The sequence below is a fragment of the Coregonus clupeaformis genome, chromosome 17, assembly GCF_020615455.1.
Source record: "Coregonus clupeaformis isolate EN_2021a chromosome 17, ASM2061545v1, whole genome shotgun sequence".
Lineage (NCBI taxonomy): Eukaryota > Metazoa > Chordata > Actinopteri > Salmoniformes > Salmonidae > Coregonus > Coregonus clupeaformis.
In genome coordinates, this window is record NC_059208.1 from 55059771 (window position 1) to 55080851 (window position 21081).

A 21081-nucleotide genomic window follows, 5' to 3' on the forward strand; every position below is an offset into this window, starting at 1 on the left:
TACAATTTTGTTTCTGGTGTCCTTTGACAGCTCTTTGGTCTTGGCCATAGTGGAGTTTGGAGTGTGACTGTTTGAGGTTGTGGACAGGTGTCTTTTATACTGATAACAAGTTCAAACAGGTGCCATTAATACAGGTAACGAGTGGAGGACAGAGGAGCCTCTTAAAGAAGAAGTTACAGGTCTGTGAGAGCCAGAAATCTTGCTTGTTTGTAGGTGACCAAATACTTATTTTCCACCATAATTTGCAAATAAATTCATTAAAAATCCTACAATGTGATTTTCTGGAGAAAAAAAATCTAAATTTGTCTGTCATAGTTGACGTGTACCTATGATGAAAATTACAGGCCTCTCTCATCTTTTTAAGTGGGAGAACTTGCACAATGGGTGGCTGACTAAATATTTTTTTCCCCCACTGTATATGTTTTGACCATGATAGTTTACAATCTAAGGTAACACCAAGTAATTTAGTCTCCTCAACTTGTTCAACAGCCACACCATTCATTACCAGATTCAGCTGAGGTCTAGAACACGTGTGCATACATTTTTACGTATTTTTTTGTATGGGTGGTCCCGGGGATCGAACCCACTACCCTGGCGTTACAAGCGCCGTGCTCTACCAATTGAGCTACAGAGGACCATTTACAATACAAATACAATGCTCTTAGTTTTAGAGATGTTCAGGACCAGTTTATTAGTACCCACTCATTCCAAAACTTCATTAGCTGTGGTTGCTGATGCGTGTATGGTTGAATCATCAGCATACATGGACACACATGCTTTGTTTAATGCCAGTGGCAGGTCATTGGTAAAAATAGAGAAGAGTAGAGGACCTAGATAGCTGCCCTATGGTACACCACACTTTACATGTTTGACATTAGAGAAGCTTCCATTAAAGAAAACCCTTTTGAGTTCTATTAGATAGCTCTGAATCCATGATATGGCAGAGGTTGAAAAGCCATAACTCATTCAATGTGCCTGATTGGCCTAGTTACAGGTTTGACTTAAATCACCTTGAACATCTATGGCAAACTTGAAAATGGCTGTCTAGCAATGATCAACAACCAACTTGACAGAGCTTGATGAATAAAAAATAAAATAATGTGCAAATATTGTACAATCCAGGTGTGCAAAGCTCTTAGACTTACTCAGAAAGACTCACAGCTGTAATCGTTGCCAAAGGTGATTCTAATTGTCTCAGGGGGTAGAATACTTATGTAATCAAGACATATTCGTGTTTTATTTTTCATATTTATTTTTAGAAATGTTAGAATGTTTCTTCCACTTTGTCATTAGAGTATTTTGTGCAGATCTGACAAAAAAATACAATTAAATCAATTTTAATCCCACCTTGTAACCCAATAAAATGTGGGAAAAGTCAAGGGGTGTGAATAATTTCTGAAGGCACTGTATATGGTTATGAATGATCATGAATCAGTAATGCAAAAGTATTCATCCCCCTTGGCATTTTTCCTATTTTGTTGCATTACAACCTGTAATTTAAATTGATTGATTTCAGGTAATGGACATACACAAAATAGTCCAAATTGGTGAAGTGGAATTTAAAAAAATAACTTGTTTCAAAACATTCTACAAAATAAATAATGGAAAAGTGGTGCGTGAATATGTATTCACCCCCTTTGCTATGAAGCCCCTAAATAAGATCTGGTGCAACCAGTTACCTTCAGAAGTCACATAATTAGTTAAATAAACTCCACCTGTGTGCAATCTAAGTGTATATATACACCTGTTCTGAAAGGCCCCAGAGTGCAACACCGCTAAGCAAGGGGCACCACCAAGCAAGCGGCACCATGAAGACCAAAGAGTTCTCCAAACAGGTCAGGGACAAAGTTGTGGAGAAAACAGATCAGGGTTGGGTATAAAAAGATATCAGAAACTTTGAACATCCGACAGAGCACCATTAAATCCATTATTAAAAAATGGAAGGAATATGGCACCACAACAAACCTGCCAAGAGAGGGCCGCCCACCAAAACTCACGGACCAGGCAAGGAGGGCATTAATCAGAGAGGCAACAGCGAGACCAAAGATAACCCTGAGGGAACTGCAAAGCTCCACAACGGAGAATGGAGTATCTGTCCATAGGACCACTTTAAGCCGTACACTCCACAGAGCTGGGCTTTACGGAAGAGTATTTTGCATCTTCAAAGTGGTAGGCATGTTGTGTAAATCAAATAATACAACCCCCCAAAAATCAATTTTAATTCCAAGGGGGTAAGCCACTGTAGATAAAAAGCAATGTAGTTATTGCTCATCATGCCCTTCCCTTACGGAAACCACCCAATATGGTGGAATCTCAGAAGGTTTGGGCTTGATTAGTAGTGTTACTTGAATGGGAGACCATCATTAACACTCTCTCTCTCTCTCTCTCTCTCTCTCTCTAAGGGCTTTATTGGTATGGGAAACATATGTTTACATTGCCAAAGCAAGTGGAAAATATAATAAACAATACAAAATGTACAGTAAACATTACACTCACAAAAGTTCCAAAAGAATAAAGACATTTCAAGTGTCATTATGTCTATGTACATTGTTATAATGATGTGCAAATAGTTAAAGTACTAAAAGGAAAATAAATAAACATAAATATAGGTTGTATTTACAATGGTGTTTGTTCTTCACTGGTTGCCCTTTTCTTGTGGCAACAGGTCACAAATCTTGCTGCTGTGATTGCACACTGGTATTTCACCCAATAGACATGGGAGTTTATAAAAATTGGATTTGTTTTCAAATTCTTTGTGGGTCTGTGTAATCTGAGGAAAATATGTGTCTAATATGGTCATATACAGTGGGGCAAAAAAGTATTTAGTCAGCCACCAATTGTGCAAGTTCTCCCACTTAAAAAGATGAGAGAGGCCTGTAATTTTCATCATAGGTACACGTCAACTATGACAGACAAATTGAGAAAAAAAAATCCAGAAAATCCCATTGTAGGATTTTTAATGAATTTATTTGCAAATTATGGTGGAAAATAAGTATTTGGTCACCTACAAACAAGCAAGATTTCTGGCTCTCACAGACCTGTAACTTCTTCTTTAAGAGGCTCCTCTGTCCTCCACTCGTTACCTGTATTAATGGCACCTGTTTGAACTTGTTATCAGTATAAAAGACACCTGTCCACAACCTCAAACAGTCACACTCCAAACTTCACAATGGCCAAGACCAAAGAGCTGTCAAAGGACACCAAAAACAAAATTGTAGACCTGCACCAGGCTGGGAAGACTGAATCTGCAACAGGTAAGCAGCTTGGTTTGAAGAAATCAACTGTGGGAGCAATTATTAGGAAATGGAAGACATACAAGACCACTGATAATCTCCCTCGATCTGGGGCTCCATGCAAGATCTCACCCCGTGGGGTCAAAATGATCACAAGAACGGTGAGCAAAAATCCCAGAACCACACGGGGGGGACCTAGTGAATGACCTGCTGAGAGCTGGGACCAAAGTAACAAAGCCAACCATCAGTAACACACTACGCCGCCAGGGACTCAAATCCTGCAGTGCGAGACGTGTCCCCCTGCTTAAGCCAGTACATGTCCAGGCCCGTCTGAAGTGCATTTGGATGATCCAGAAGAGGATTGGGAGAATGTCATATGGTCAGATGAAACCAAAATATAACTTTTTGGTAAAAACTCAACTCGTCATGTTTGGAGGACAAAGAATGCTGAGTTGCATCCAAAGAACACCATACCTACTGTGAAGCATGGGGTTGGAAACATCATGCTTTGGGGCTGTTTTTCTGCAAAGGGACCAGGACGACTGATCCGTGTAAAGGAAAGAATGAATGGGGCCATGTATCGTGAGATTTTGAGTGAAACCCTCCTTCCATCAGCAAGGGCATTGAAGATGAAACGTGGCTGGGTCTTTCAGCATGACAATGATCCAAACACACCGCCGGGCAACGAAGGAGTGGCTTGTAAGAAGCATTTCAAGGTCCTGGAGTGGCCTAGCCAGTCTCCAGATCTCAACCCCATAGAAAATATTTGGAGGGAGTTGAAAGTCTGTGTTGCCCTAGCGACAGCCCCAAAACATCCTGCTCTAGAGGAGATCTGCATGGAGGAATGGGCCAAAATACCAGCAACAGTGTGTGAAAACCTTGTGAAGACTTACAGAAAACGTTTGACCTGTGTCATTGCCAACAAAGGGTATATAACAAAGTATTGAGAAACTTTTGTTATTGACCAAATACTTATTTTCCACCATCATATGCCAATAAATTCATTGAAAAATCCTACAATGTGATTTTCTGGATTTTTTTTTCTATTTTGTCTGTCATAGTTGACGTGTACCTATGATGAAAATTACAGGCCTCTCTCATCTTTTTAAGTGGGAGAACTTGCACAATTGGTGGCTGACTAAATACTTTTTTGCCCCACTGTATTTGGCAGGAGGTTAGGAAGTGCAGCTCAGTTTCCACCTCATTTTGTGGGCAGTGTGCACATAGCCTGTCTTCTCTTGAGAGCCAGGTCTGCCTACGGCGGCCTCTCTCAATAGCAAGGCTATGCTCACTGAGTCTGTACATAGTCAAATATTTTATTAATTTTTGGTCAGTCACAGTGGTCAGGTATTCTGCCACTATGTATTCTCTGTTTAGGAACAAATAGCATTCTAGTTTGCTCTGTTTTTTTGTAAATTCTTTCCAATGTGTCAAGTAATTATCTTTTTGTTTTCTCTCTCTCTTTCTCTTTCTTGCTCTCTCTCTTTCTCTCTCTCTCGCTCTCTTTCTCTCTCTCTCTCCCTCTCTCCCTCTCCAGGAGCAGAGCACCATAGCCAAGCTGGGTCTAGAGCTGCGTCTGTTGACCTCCGATGTGGACACGGAGGTGGAGAAGTGGGAGGACCAGGAGCAGGACATCGTCCGCCAGGGCCAGAGCATGTCCAGCATGGCCTACTCCATGTACCTATTCACCAGGTAGACACCAGCTTCTGTCTGTCTTCACCAGGTAGCTTATCTAGCCATCATTAGACTGTCACTCAATAATAATAAGAATAACTTCATTTATACAGTATTGCGCTTTTCAATGCAAGTAACAAAGTGCTTACCATCATAAAAGGGCTCCGTGTAGCTCAGTTGGTAGAGCGTGGCGTTTGCAACGCCAGGGTTGTGGGTTCGATTCCCACGGGGGGCCAGTATGAAAAATAAATGTATGCACTCACTCTGGATAAGAGCGTCTGCTAAATGACGTAAATGTAAAAAATTAAATAATAAAATAAAAGTACTAACAAAGACAGGAGGAAGGAGAATGAAAAAATATAGATAATTAAAATCATTAATTAAAAGCATCTTTATTAATGTGTCTTCAGCAAGCCTGAAGTATAAATGTCAAGTATACTTTGCATCAGCCAGGTATTGACAACCAGCCAGGTATTGACCACCAGCCAGGTATTGACCACCTCTGATATGGATTTAGAAGTAGAGAACACAGATGCCATCACATATCTTGTTGATATGATGTTCATAGTCAATATACCTCATCAGTTGTTATCATCAGGTAATATTTCATTCACTCTGTTCTGTTTTTCGTTCATTTCCTGTATCGATTGTGCAGGGGGGAGGGCCTTCTGAAGACAACCATGGATCTCTTACACCAGGCTGAGGTAAAGTACTGTACCCGTCCCCCGTCCCCCACTCCACTCATCCCTCTCCTGTACTTCACTCTCTACTTCATACAGGGCTTTAATTCAATCTGTCCCAGGTGCCATTAAACACAACCACGTCCCTGGGAGAAGAGAGGATCAATACAGTATTAAAAGGCCCAAGACAATCATTTGTCTGTGGTAAGGAGAGGATGAGTAGGGGAGCAGAGTACCCTGGCCCTGCACTTAATGTAGATCGAGACGGAGAGAGAAAGCGAGAGAGATGTGATGATGATCTGCACTCGCTGTAGGAGAAAAGGGGAAAGAGAGAGGAAGAGAGACAGAAGAAGTGCTGATGAGGCCACCTGTCGTTCAATCAGCAGGGCCTTCATAATGCCACACACACACACACACAGAGACAGCCTAACCTTCCACTGTAGAGCTCCCTCTCTCTCTCTCCCACTGAGCAATAATGGCCTCTGCTAATTCACTGAGGTGGAAAAGGGCAGCTGTCTTCTATGACACATTCACTACAACATGTCATGTCTTTTAGAGATTGGTTCTTTACTTCTGTTTGGTTCATCCTTGTACATTCACAACACAAGGAACATGGGTTTTTAGTTCTACCATATACTGCTGGTGTTCTACATATCACCCTTTAGGATTATTCTACTAATCCTAAAATAGTAGACAATAGAATATGGAACAGAGTAGTAGAATATAGTAGAAAACGGAACGGAGTAGAGAACAAACTGTCGAGGTCCCCTCAAGTTTCATGATGCAACCATACTTTATATAACTCTACCCTTTCACACAGCAAAATGTAACTTGCAATTATTCTAATTGGCTGCTTACCGATTGGCTGATTTTAAATACACCTTTCAAATGTGAATTTGAAAACCTTACAGTACAGTGTACCGGTCTTGTTCACGTCATCCCAGCTACTTCCGATACAGCCATTGGAATTGACAAGACTTGGCTGATAGATTTGCCAGACCAGGGTTCTCAATGTTCTGCCAGTAAAGTGAGCAATGCTTTTTGTTTTCTCTCTCTCTCTCTACCTCTCTCTCTCTCTACCTCTCTCTCTCTCTACCTCTCTCTCTCTCTACCTCTCTCTCTCTACCTCTACACCTCTCTCTCTCTCTCTCTCTCTCTCTCTCTCTACCTCTACACCTCTCTCTACCTCTCTCTCTCTACCTCTACATCTCTCTCTACCTCTCTCTCTCTCTACCTCTCTCTACCTCTACACTCTCTCTCTCTCTCTCTCTCTACCTCTACACCTCTCTCTACCTCTCTCTACCTCTACATCTCTCTCTACCTCTACCTCTCTCTCTCTCTCTACCTCTACCTCTCTCTCTCTCTCTCTCTCTCTCTCTCTCTCTACCTCTCTCTCTCTCTCTCTCTACCTCTCTCTCTCTCTACCTCTCTCTCTCTCTACCTCTCTCTCTCTCTACTCTCTCTCTCTCTCTCTACCTCTCTCTCTCTCTCTCTGCAGGTGCTTTCTGAGGAAGGACTCCAGCTGTGTTCTTCACTACACACTTTCTCCACCCTGGTACTCACGCAACCACACACACACACACACACACACGTTCTTCACCCAGGTAGCCTACTGCACGGATGTAAATCACACACACTAGGCAGGAAATGAATCCTGTCACCCAGTTTCAGTTTCCTCTGTACTCAAATCAAAGAAACAAGGACGTATGCCTCCCTCTCTCCAAAGTGCCCAGGTCCTGGAGTTTAATTAAATGTCCCTCTTTGACAGCCATTCATGACTGCCATCCGTGTCTGGGGAAAGTGGAAATGTGCTTATCAACATTGGCTAACCCTGCTCTCCAGAGAGGGCACCCAAACACTAACACACACACACACACACACTACTAATACATAATCAACACATCCAGCATTTCAGCTCAGCAGCGTTTGATTAATTACTTCAAACCCCCCACTCTGGAATGGAGCAGGCTTGTGGTGCAGCTGCACTACCCTCTTGTAAATTATCAAGTTCTTTATGCTAATCAGCCTGGACATTTTCAACTGAGGCTGAAAATGTTCCTAATTCTTTTCTACCAGAGATTGTGAATGGTACGACACAGATCTATTCTAATATAGTAGGATAATATCAATATACACTTCTATTAGCGTTTGAGAAATAATTGCATATGGCATACATGAGACTTCAAGCACAGTGAGATTTTAATGCATATACTCCATTCTAACCTCCTAAATAGGGTTGCAAAATTCCGATAACTTTCCCAAAATTCCCCGGTTTTCCAGAAATCCTGGTTTGAAGATTCATGGAATTATAAGGGAATAAGCAGGAAATCCGGAATCCTCCAAACCAGGGAATTTGGGGAAAGTTACCGGAAATTTGCAACCCTACTCCTAAACCTTTAACTGTGTTTTAATAGAGCAACTTTTTTTGTGATCACATTTTGACTTTTATTTTGACATAACTAAATATGTCTCTCCTTTTCCCTCTCTAACAGCTGACGGATGAAGAGAAGGTGGTAGTGCTGTCAGAGATGGAGAAGCTTATGGGCTTATGTCAGCAGCTGCAGATGGGTGTGAGGACGCCGGTACAGGGCAAGACTGCCACCTTCCAGAAGGTACTATTACTGATACACCAGCCTTACAGTGACGTATGTGGAACTATGATGTTGTCAATAGGGCTGTCCCCGACAAAAAACAAATCTTGGTCGACCGTCTGTTCTTTCGACCAATCGATTGGTCTACATTTTTAAACGTATACTTTTCCATATATAGACACAGCCTATGTGTTTTAATAAAAGCAACTATATGCATTGAGCTTACGTTTTAATGAAATAAGACAAATGCCCCAAGAGGGCGCCAGAGATCTAGATAACCAGAAGAAAAAAACGTAACCCGACCCAACTATTCTCCTCCAGCTCCTGCTGGCTTTCACAGATTCTGCCATTACGCTCCTGAAGTTGCCGGTAATAGGCTACACGAGGAGTCAGCAACCTTCCTCATGTGGAATGACAATTTATCTTACAATTTCTACCGATCTGTGTGCCAGTTATGGTTTTTATATGCAAATTTTCGTGAAACAGTTTCATTTAATTTATAATAATGTCTTCATATCGCAAAATCATTGTCATGTGGTTAATTAAAATTCTATCTAAATGAAAATGATACAAACCTAAAAAAGTAACTTCTATTGCCATTGCCAATATGTAAAAATAGCCTACATAAAGCCAACAAATAAAAACATTGCAACCTGCAGGTAGAAAATATCCAGATAAAAATAAATATCCTAGAAATCACATTGGCTACACATGGCCTGTCTGCAAGGAACTTGAAACATTGTATCAACTATTAACTTGGGTCTTCCCCGAAGCACCCAAAATGAGTACCGGAACCTATTTCAGTCCAAGTCAAGCACTGATAAGAAGTAATCAGGTAGGCCTATTTAATGGCGTTTCCACTGGATCAGGGCATGACATTTTCCCCTTCACGCTGAGTGGTTATCAAAGGGGAGAGAGCTGGAAAGATTTTTCTAATACATTGAGGAACTATTGTGATTCTCAATGGATGTAAAAACAGACTTTGTTTGCTTGCTGTTTGAGGTGAAAAAAACATTACTTTGAGAAGCTCCACAGGTCATTAGTGGTGGTGCGTTAAGCCAATCAGAAATACTATCAGATCCCCAAATGGGTACATTTACAGTGGGGAGAACAAGTATTTGATACACTGGCGATTTTGCAGGTTTTCCTACTTACAAAGCATGTAGAGGTCTGTAATTTTTATCATAGGGACACTTCAACTGTGAGAGACGGAATCTAAAACAAAAATCCATAAAATCACATTGTATGATTTTTAAGTAATTAATTTGCATTTTATTGCATGACATAAGTATTTGATACATCAGAAAAGCAGAACTTAATATTTGGTACAGAAACCTTTGTTTGCAATTACAGAGATCATATGTTTCCTGTAGGTCTTGACCAGGTTTGCACACACTGCAGCAGGGATTTTGGCCCACTCCTCCATACAGACCTTCTCCAGATCCTTCAGGTTTCGGGGCTGTCGCTGGGCAATACGGACTTTCAGCTCCCTCCAAAGATTTTCTATTGGGTTCAGGTCTGGAGACTGGCTAGGCCACTCCAGGACCTTGAGATGCTTCTTACGGAGCCACTCCTTAGTTGCCCTGGCTGTGTGTTTCGGGTCGTTGTCATGCTGGAAGACCCAGCCACGACCCATCTTCAATGCTCTTACTGAGGGAAGGAGGTTGTTGGCCAAGATCTTGCAATACATGGCCCCATCTATCCTCCCCTCAATACGGTGCAGTCGTCCTGTCCCCTTTGCAGAAAAGCATCCCCAAAGAATGATGTTTCCACCTCCATGCTTCACGTTTGGGATGGTGTTCTTGGGGTTGTACTCATCCTTCTTCTTCCTCCAAACACGGCGAGTGGAGTTTAGACCAAAAAGCTATATATTTTTCTCATCAGACCACATGACCTTTTCCCATTCCTCCATCTCTCTTCAGGTCATTGACCAGGTCCTGCCGTGTAGTTCTGGGCTGATCCCTCACCTTCCTCATGATCATTGATGCCCCACGAGGTGAGATCTTGCATGGAGCCCCAGACCGAGGGTGATTGACCGTCATCTTGAACTTCTTCCATTTTCTAATAATTGCGCCAACAGTTGTTGCCTTCTCACCAAGCTGCTTGCCTATTGTCCTGTAGCCCATCCCAGCCTTGTGCAGGTCTACAATTTTATCCCTGATGTCCTTACACAGCTCTCTGGTCTTGGCCATTGTGGAGAGGTTGGAGTCTGTTTGATTGAGTGTGTGGACAGGTGTCTTTTATACAGGTAACGAGTTCAATCAGGTGCAGTTAATACAGGTAATGAGTGGAGAACAGGAGGGCTTCTTAAAGAAAAAATAAGAGGTCTGTGAGAGCCGGAATTCTTACTGGTTGGTAGGTGATCAAATACTTATGTCATGCAATAAAATGCAAATTAATTACTTAAAAATCATACAATGTGATTTTCTGGATTTTTGTTTTAGATTCCATATCTCACAGTTGACGTGTACCTATGATAAAAAATTACAGACCTCTACATGCTTTGTAAGTAGGAAAACCTGCAAAATCGGTAGTGTATCAAATACTTGTTCTCCCCACTGTATACAGTTGAAGTCGGAAGTTTACATACACTTTAGCCAAATACATTTAAACTCAGTTTTTCACAAGTCCTGACATTTAATCCTAATAAAAAATCCCTGTCTTAGGTCAGTTAGGATCACCACTTTATTTTAAGAATGTGAAATGTCAGAATAATAGTAGAGAGAATGATTTATTTCAGCTTTTATTTCTTTCATCACATTCCAAGTGGGTCAGAAGTTTACATACACTCAATTAGTATTTGGTAGCATTGCCTTTAAATTGTTTAACGTTTCGGGTAGCCTTCCACAAGCTTCCCACAATAAGTTGGATGAATTTTGGCCCATTCCTCCTGATAGAGCTGGTGTAACTGAGTCAGGTTTGTAGGCCTCCTTGCTCACACATGCTTTTTCAGTTCTGCCCGCACATTTTCTATAGGATTGAGGTCAGAGCTTTGTGATGGCCACTCCAATATCTTGACTTTGTTGTCCTTAAGCCATTTTGCCACAACTTTGGAAGTATGCTTGGGGTCAGTGTCGATTTGGAAGACCCATTTGCGACCAAGCTTTAACTTCCTGACTGATGTCTTGATGTTGCTTCAATATATCCACATAATTTTCCTTCCTCATGATGCCATCTATTTTGTGAAGTGCACCAGTCCCTCCTGCAGCAAAGCACCCCCACAGCTTGATGCTGCCACCCCCGTGCTTCATGGTTGGGATGGTGTTCTTCGGCTTGCAAGCCGCCCCCTTTTCCTCCAAACATAACGATGGTCATTATGGCCAAACAGTTCTATTTTTGTTTCATCAGACCAGAGGACATTTCTCCAAAAAGTATGATCTTTGTCCCCATGTGCAAACCGTAGTCTGGCTTTTTTATGGCGGTTTTGGAACAGTGGCTTCTCCCTTGCTGAGCGGCCTTTCAGGTTATGTCGATATAGGACTCGTTTTACTGTGGATATAGATACTTTTGTACCTGTTTCCTCCAGCATCTTCACAAGGTCCTTTGCTGTTGTTCTGGGATTGATTTGCACTTTTCGCACCAAAGTACATTCATCTCTAGGACACAGAATGTATCTCCTTCCTGAGCGGTATGACGGCTGCGTGGTCCCATGGTGTTTATACTTGCGTACTATTGTTTGTACAGATGAACGTGGTACCTTCAGGCGTTTGGAAATTGCTCCTCCCAAGGATGATCCAGACATGTGGAGGTCTACAATTATTTTTCTGTGGTCTTGGCTGATTTCTTTTGATTTTCCCATGATGTCAAGCAAAGAGGCACTGAGTTTGAAGGTAGGCCTTGAAATTCATCCACAGGTACACCTCCAATTGACTCAAATGACGTCAATTAGCCTAGCAGAAATTTCTAAAGCCATGACATCATCTTCTGGAATTTTCCAAGCTGTTTAAAGGCACAGTCAACTTAGTTTATGTAAACTTCTGACCCACTGGAATTGTGATACAGTGAATTATAAGTGAAATAATCTGTCTGTAAACAATTGTTGGAAAAATTACTTGTGTCAAATAAGTAGATGTCCTATCCGACTTGCCAAAACTATAGTTTGTTAACAAGACATTTGTGGAGTGGTTGAAAAACGAGTTTTAATGACTCCATCCTAAGTGTATGTAAACTTCCGACTTCAACTGTATCTATATATGTATATATGTATGTGTGTATATATATATGTATAGTGAGGGAAAAAATTATTTTATCCCCTGCTGATTTTGTATGTTTGCCCACTGACAAAGAAATGATCAGTCTATAATTTTTATGGTAAGTTTATTTGAACAGTGAGAGACAGAATAACAACAACAAAATCCAGAATAACGCATGTCAAAAATGTTATAAATTGATTTGCATTTTAATGAGGGAAATAAGTATTTGACCCCCTCTCAATCAGAACGATTTCTGGCTCCCAGGTGTCTTTTATACAGGTAACGAGCTGAGATTAGGAGCACACTCTTAAAGGGAGTGCTTCTAATCTCAGCTTGTTACCTGTATAAAAGACACCTGTCCACAGAAGCAATCAATCAATCAGATTCCAAACTCTCCACCATGGCCAAGACCATAGAGCTCTCCAAGGATGTCAGGGATAAGATTATAGACCTACACAAGGCTGGAATGGGCTACAAGACCATCGCCAAGCAGCTTGGTGAGAAGGTGACAACAGTTGGTGCGATTATTCGCAAATGGAAGAAATACAAAATAACTGTCAATCTCCCTTGGCCTGGGGCTCCATGCAAGATCTCACCTCGTGGAGTTGCAATGATCATGAGAACGGTGAGGAATCAGCCCAGAACTACACGGGAGGATCTTGTCAATGATCTCAAGGCAGCTAGGACCATAGTCACCAAGAAAACAATTGGTAACACACTACGCCGTGAAGTACTGAAATCCTGCAGCGCCCGCAAGGTCCCCCTGCTCAAGAGAGCAAATATACATGCCCGTCTGAAGTTTGCCAATGAATATCTGAATGATTCAGAGGAGAACTGGGTGAAAGTGTTGTGGTCAGATGAGACCAAAATGGAGCTCTTTGGCAGCAACTCAACTCGCCGTGTTTGGAGGAGGAGGAATGCTGCCTATGACCCCAAGAACACCATCCCCACCGTCAAACATGGAGGTGGAAACATTATGCTTTGGGGGTGTTTTTCTGCTAAGGGGACAGGACAACTTCACTGCATCAAAGGGACGATGGACGGGGCCATGTACTGTCAAATCTTGGGTGAGAACCTCCTTCCCTCAGCCAGGGCATTGAAAATGGGTCGTGGATGGGTATTCCAGCATGACAATAACCCAAAACACACGGCCAAGGCAACAAAGGAGTGGCTCAAGAAGAACCACATTAAGGTCCTGGAGTGGCCTAGCCAGTCTCCAAACCTTAATCCCATAGAAAATCTGTGGAGGGAGCTGAAGGTTCGAGTTGCCAAACGTCAGGCTCGAAACTTTAATGACTTGGAGAAGATCTGCAAAGAGGAGTGGGACAAAATCCCTCCTGAGATGTGTGCAAACCTGGTGGCCAACTACAAGAAACGTCTGACCTCTGTGATTGCCAACAAGGGTTTTGCCACCAAGTACTAAGTCATGTTTTGCAGAGGGGTCAAATACTTATTTCCCTCATTAAAATGCAAATCAATTTATAACATTTTTGACATGCGTTTTTCTGGATTATAGACTGATCATTACTTTGTCAGTGGGCAAACATACAAAATCAGCAGGGGATCAAATACTTTTTTCCCTCACTGTATATATATACAGTGGGGAGAACAAGTATTTGATACACTGCAGGTTTTCCTACTTACAAAGCATGTAGAGGTCTGTAATTTTTATCATAGGTACACTTCAACTGTGAGAGACGGAATCTAAAACAAAAATCCAGAAAATAACATTGTATGATTTTTAAGTAATTAATTTGCATTTTATTGCATGACATAAGTATTTGATACATCAGAAAAGCAGAACTTAATATTTGGTACAGAAACCTTTGTTTGCAATTACAGAGATCATATGTTTCCTGTAGGTCTTGACCAGGTTTGCACACACTGCAGCAGGGATTTTGGCCCACTCCTCCGTACAGACCTTCTCCAGATCCTTCAGGTTTCGGGGCTGTCGCTGGGCAATACGGACTTTCAGCTCCCTCCAAAGATTTTCTATTGGGTTCAGGTCTGGAGACTGGCTAGGCCACCCAGGACCTTGAGATGCTTCTTACGGAGCCACTCCTTAGTTGCCCTGGCTGTGTTTTGGTCGTTGTCATGCTGGAAGACCCAGCCACGACCCATCTTCAATGCCTTACTGAGGGAAGGAGGTTGTTGGCCAAGATCTTGCGATACATGGCCCCATCCATCCTCCCTCAATACGGTGCAGTCGTCCTGTCCCCTTTGCAGGAAAAGCATCCCCAAAGAATGATGTTTCCACCTCCATGCTTCACGGTTGGGATGGTGTTCTTGGGGTTGTACTCATCCTTCTTCTTCCACCAAACACGGCGAGTGGAGTTTAGACCAAAAAGCTATATATTTTTCTCATCAGACCACATGACCCTTTCCCATTCCTCCATTCCTCCACCTCTCTTCAGGTCATTGACCAGGTCCTGCCGTGTAGTTCTGGGCTGAGTCATTTGCATTTTATTGCATGACATAAGTATTTGATCACCTACCAACCAGTAAGAACTCTGGCTCTCAAAGACCTGTTAGTTTTTCTTTAAGAAGCCCTCCTGTTCTCCACTCATTACCTGTATTAACTGCACCTGTTTGAACTCGTTACCTGCATAAAAGACACCTGTCCACACACTCAATCAAACAGACTCCAACCTCTCCACAATGGCCAAGACCAGAGAGCTGTGTAAGGACATCAGGGATAACATTGTAGACCTGCACAAGGCTGGAATGGGCTACAGGACAATAGGCAAGCAGCTTGGTGAGAAGGCAACAACTGTTGGCGCAATTATTAGAAAATGGAAGAAGTTTAAGATGACGGTCAACCACCCTCGGTCTTAGGCTCCATGCAAGATCTCACCTCGTGGGGCATCAATGATCATGAGGAAGATGAGGGATCAGCCCAGAACTACACGGCAGGACCTGGTCAATGACCTGAAGAGAGCTGGGACCACAGTCTCAAAGGAAACAATTAGTAACACACTACGCCGTCATGGATTAAAATCCTGCAGCGCACGCAAGGTCCCCCTGCTCAAGCCAGCGCATGTCCAGGCCCGTCTGAAGTTTGCCAATGACCATCTGGATGATGCAGAGGAGGAATGGGAGAAGGTCATTTGGTCTGATGAGACAAAAATAGAGCTTTTTGGTCTAAACTCCACTCGCCGTGTTTGGAGGAAGAAGAAGGATGAGTACAACCCCAAGAACACCATCCCAACCGTGAAGCATGGAGGTGGAAATATCATTCTTTGGGGATGCTTTTCTGCAAAGGGGACAGGACGACTGCACCGTATTGAGGGTAGGATGGATGGGGCCATGTATCGCGAGATCTTGGCCAACAACCTCCTTCCCTCAGTAAGAGCATTGAAGATACCTCCATTGGTCTTCCAGCATGACAACGACCCGAAACACACAGCCAGGGCAACTAAGGAGTGGCTCCGTAAGAAGCATCTCAAGGTCCTGGAGTGGCCTAGCCAGTCTCCAGACCTGAACCCAATAGAAAATCTTTGGAGGGAGCTGAAAGTCCGTATTGCCCAGCGACAGCCCCGAAACCTGAAGGATCTGGAGAAGGTCTGTATGGAGGAGTGGGCCAAAATCCCTGCTGCAGTGTGTGCAAACCTGGTCAAGACCTACAGGAAACGTATGATCTCTGTAATTGCAAACAAAGGTTTCTGTACCAAATATTAAGTTCTGCTTTTCTGATGTATCAAATACTTATGTCATGCAATAAAATGCAAATTAATTACTTAAAAATCATACAATGTGATTTTCTGGATTTTTGTTTTAGATTCCGTCTCTCACAGTTGAAGTGTACCTATGATAAAAATGACAGACCTCTACATGCTTTGTAAGTAGGAAAACCTGCAAAATCGGCAGTGTATCAAATACTTGTTCTCCCCACTGTATATATATATACATGTGTATATATATATACATGTATATATATGTATATATATATACATGTATATGTATATATATAAATATATATAATAAATTGGTCATTTAGCAGACGCTCTTATCCAGAGCGACTTACAGGAGCAATTAGGGTTAAGTGCCTTGCTCAAGTGCACATCGACAGATTTTTCACCTAGTCGGCTCGGGGATTAGAACCAGCGACCTTTCGGTTACTGGCACAACGCTCTTACCCACTAAGCTATCTGCCGCCCATATATATATGTATATGTACGGTGGGGAAAAAAAGTATTTAGTCAGCCACCAATTGTGCAAGTTCTCCCACTTAAAAAGATGAGAGAGGCCTGTACTATGACAGACAAATTGAGAAAAAAAATCCAGAAAATCACATTGTAGGATTTTTTTATGAATTTATTTGCATGGTGGAAAATAAGTATTTGGTCACCTACAAACAAGCAAGATTTCTGGCTCTCACAGACCTGTAACTTCTTCTTTAAGAGGCTCCTCTGTCCTCCACTCATTACCTGTATTAATGGCACCTGTTTGAACTTGTTATCAGTATAAAAGACACCTGTCCACAACCTCAAACAGTCACACTCCAAACTCCACTATGGCCCAGACCAAAGAGCTGTCAAAGGACACCAGAAACAAAATTGTAGACCTGCACCAGGCTGGGAAGACTGAATCTGCAATAGGGAAGCAGCTTGGTTTAAAGAAATCAACTGTGGGAGCAATTATTAGGAAATGGAAGACATACAAGACCACTGATAATCTCCCTCGATCTGGGGCTCCACGCAAGATCTCACCCCGTGGGGTCAAAATGATCACAAGAACGGTGAGCAAAAATCCCAGAACCACACGGGGGGACCTAGTGAATGACCTGCAGAGAGCTGGGACCAAAGTAACAAAGCCTACCATCAGTAACACACTACGCCGCCAGGGACCCAAATCCTGCAGTGCCAGACGTGTCCCCCTGCTTAAGCCAGTACATGTCCAGGCCCATCTGAAGTTTGCTAGAGTGCATTTGGATGATCCAGAAGAGGATTGGGAGAATGTCATTTGGTCAGATGAAACCAAAATAAAACTTTTTGGTAAAAACTCAACTCGTCATGTTTGGAGGACAAAGAATGCTGAGTTGCATCCAAAGAACACCATACCTACTGTGAAGCATGGGGGTGGAAACATCATGCTTTGGGGCTGTTTTTCTGCAAAGGGACCAGGACGACTGATCCCTGTAAAGGAAAGAATGAATGGGGCCATGTATCGTGAGATTTTGAGTGAAAACCTCCTTCCATCAGCAAGGGCATTGAAGATGAAACGTGGCTGGGTCTTTCAGCATGACAATGATCCCAAACACACCGCCCGGGCAACGAAGGAGTGGCTTCGTAAGAAGCATTTCAAGGTCCTGGAGTGGCCTAGCCAGTCTCCAGATCTCAACCCCATAGAAAATCTTTGGAGGGGAGTTGAAAGTCTGTGTTGCCCAGCGACAGCCCCAAAACATCACTGCTCTAGAGGAGATCTGCATGGAGGAATGGGCCAAAATACCAGCAACAGTGTGTGAAAACCTTGTGAAGACTTACAGAAAACATTTGACCTGTGTCATTGCCAACAAAGGGTATATAACAAAGTATTGAGAAACTTTTGTTATTGACCAAATACTTATTTTCCACCATAATTTGCAAATAAATTCATTAAAAATCCTACAATGTGATTTTCTGGATATTTTTTTCCTCATTTTGTCTGTCATAGTTGACGTGTACCTATGATGACAATTACAGGCCTCTCTCATCTTTTTAAGTGGGAGAACTTGCACAATTGGTGGCTGACTAAATACTTTTTTTCCCCACTGTATGTTACTGCTCGACTAAAACAATCTCGGTCGACCAACAGCCTAACGACAAAACAATCAACCAGTCAACTAATTGGGGTCAGCCTTAGTTGTCAATGACTGGATTTGTTTGTGTAATAAAATCCACTTTTATTTAAGTTCTTAGTTCAAATATTCAGCTAAATAATTAGTCTGTCAGTCATAGAGAATTCAGTACAGATATTGACTGGAGAGTTCTATTACTATAAATACAGTTCTATCATGTCACAAAAGACGTGGTTATAGAGAAGAGTATGAGACAATGCACAGAAAATAAACTGGCAAGGAGGATTGATAAACTGCAATGAAAAAGAACAGAAAGTCAACCCATTCATCAGCATTGGCAGCATTGGGCAAACATTGGTTACTGCTTTACAGAGAGGTCAATCATGAAAACATGATTGTAAAATTAAGCCCTTTAATGACATTGAGCTTAATTAACCTCCATTAAAATCAGTTGGACAGTGATGAACTGGCATGGGTCACTTTTTACTAATGGGGAAGGTTACAGTCAGAATGAGATATTAGAGAATAACATGGGTCGCATCCCAAATGGCACCCTATTCCCTATATAGTGCACTACTTTTGACCTGAGCCCACAGGACTCTGGTCAAAAGTAGGGAATAGGGTGGCATTTGGGACACACCCATGAGCTTCTGTGATTAATGTGGATCGGTTATATAGCCATTGGCTTTCCCCTCAAGTTGTCATTAACTAGACAGATCGGTCCTCTGTTAGTCTGTCAGGGTGTTTTAATCAGACAAAGGTCATTGCTGAAAGGCCTTTTTAAATGGAGCAGGAAATTGAGGCTCTGTCTGTTTGTTGTCTAGAGTTGGTTTTAGCAAACTCTTTAGAGACAACTTAGCCAATCAGCTTTCCCATGTGGTTTTCCAACATTTCCCCACAGGGATAATAAAGTCATTATCTTTATGTTGTTAGGATGAATTACATTCTATCTAGACCACCATCCTTGATATGTTTTTGTAATATTTTTCTCTGTCTGTCTCTAGGTGGATTCGTCCATTCAGAACACTAGAGGCATCATGACTGTGGTGATCTACCTCCTGCCAGTCTGTAATAAGCTTGTCAGAAAGGTGAGGTCACAGTTGACATCAGCTCATCTAACAAGATGTCCAAGTAACCAATGTTTACTGGGGTTTGAGTATACTTGTACAGATGAATATGTCAATGGTGGCAGGTAGCTTAGTGGGTAAGAGCGTTGTGCCAGTACCCGAAAGGTTGCTGGTTCTAATCCCCGGGCCGACTAGGTGAAAAATCTGTCGATGTGCCCTTAAGCAAGGCACTTAACCCTAAATGCTCCTGTAAGTCGCTCTGGATAAGAGCGTCTGCTAAATGACTAAAATGTAAATGTAAATGTGGTCATTTTCTCCACCATTTCTACATTGATTCGATTTAAAAATAAAAATAAAATTAATTGTATCTGTCACATGCGCCGAATACAAAAAGTGTAGACCTTACCTTGGAATGCTTTCTTACGAGCCCTTAACCAACAATGCAGTTCAAGAAATAGAGTTAAGAAAATATTTACTACATAAATAATAAGAAAAAATAAAAAGTAACACAATAAAATAACAATAACGAGGCTATATACAGGGGGTACTGGTACCGAGTCAATGTGCGGGGGTACAGGTTAGTTGAGGTAATTTGTACATGTAGGTAGGGGTAAAGTGACTACCATATCCTGTGTTTGTGCCTCCAGTATAAGTCAGAGAGAAGCAGTCTGGGCTCTCCACAGAGCTGGAGGGACAGGCAGTCGTCCACGCCCGTCAAAGACGACGCGCTCAATGGCAAGAACAGCAACGGCTTCGGGGTCAAGTCCCTGGAGAAGCATATGGCCAACCTCACCTTCCTGGAGAGCAAGTAGTCCAGTCCAGCGACCTTTGACCCCTAACCTGTATTACCTATCACAGAGCTGGAGCGTACCATTGTCAACCGCCGGGGGGCGACAGATGCCTCACTCACTCGGACACAATTATGGCAACAAAAAAACGCTCACTTATGTGCCCGTCAGTGTAATCAGCCCATTCACTTTGTCGTGTAACTGTAACCTGTAGCACATCTCAGCCAAATGTATCACATGTATGAAGAAAAAAAAAGAAATATGCTGAAATGAAAGCCATGGTCAGAGCATGATGCCGTCATCACCACAAGTCTTTGAATCTTACCCTGTGATTTGGGCTGTTACCCCAGCTTTCTGATCCCTAGCCTATGGCCATTGTCATGAGGAGTTGGCAAGACCGACCAAACAGATCTGAGACAAGGACAAAGCTGATGTCTGATGTTCCTCTCACTGTTGTACACCAACCAAATCCCATCATGGCTTAGCAATTATTGTTTGTAATTAATGCAATCTCACTTTGATGCCAAATAAGAGTGTAAATGGATGGTTTAATCACTGAATTATGCCACTTGGCTTGCTATAAACTGACTGACACATGAGGCTCTTATTATTGCTCTATTTCAGCTGAGGCGGAGACAAATTTATCCGACTGACTTTCTACTGTCAGTAGAGTATTGAATCATATTCCGTGTATGTGTGGTATACTGTTTTATCCATGTTTTCAGAATACCTTTCTAAAAGACTGTTGGTCCAGCGCATGAGTCAAATCAAATGAACTGTGGTTTTTGAAGCTGTTCCTTATGAAGTGTACTTGTTATGAAGTGTACTTGTAATTAAGTGTACGCCCCAAATGGCACCCTATTCCCTATATAGTGCACTACTTTTAGTTGCTCTGGTTAAAAGTAGTGGACTATATATAGCAAATAGGGTTTCATTTGGGACGCAAGCCTAAGAATGCCTTGTGGGCTATTGTGTATCACGGTGTATTAGTGTGGTACTTGAAGCATAGATCTCTACAGTGCCTTGCAAAAGTATTCATCCCCCTTGGCATTTTTCCTATTTTGTTGCATTACAACCTG

General features: G+C 42.2%; 1 protein-coding gene across 2 annotated transcripts in view; it reads left to right on the forward strand.

Moving 5' to 3' along the window:
* LOC121586757 (alpha-catulin-like) overlaps positions 1 to 21081 on the forward strand; it is a 104289-nt gene extending 83208 nt beyond the window's left edge. For both annotated transcript variants that reach the window (XM_041903717.1, XM_041903718.1), the window contains exons 14-19: positions 4771 to 4925; positions 5563 to 5611; positions 7086 to 7142; positions 8080 to 8199; positions 19152 to 19235; positions 19862 to 21081. In XM_041903717.1, coding sequence (XP_041759651.1) covers positions 4771 to 4925; positions 5563 to 5611; positions 7086 to 7142; positions 8080 to 8199; positions 19152 to 19235; positions 19862 to 20026 — 630 coding nt within the window. In that variant the 3' untranslated portion in view covers positions 20027 to 21081. The remainder of the gene's footprint in view (positions 1 to 4770; positions 4926 to 5562; positions 5612 to 7085; positions 7143 to 8079; positions 8200 to 19151; positions 19236 to 19861) is intronic.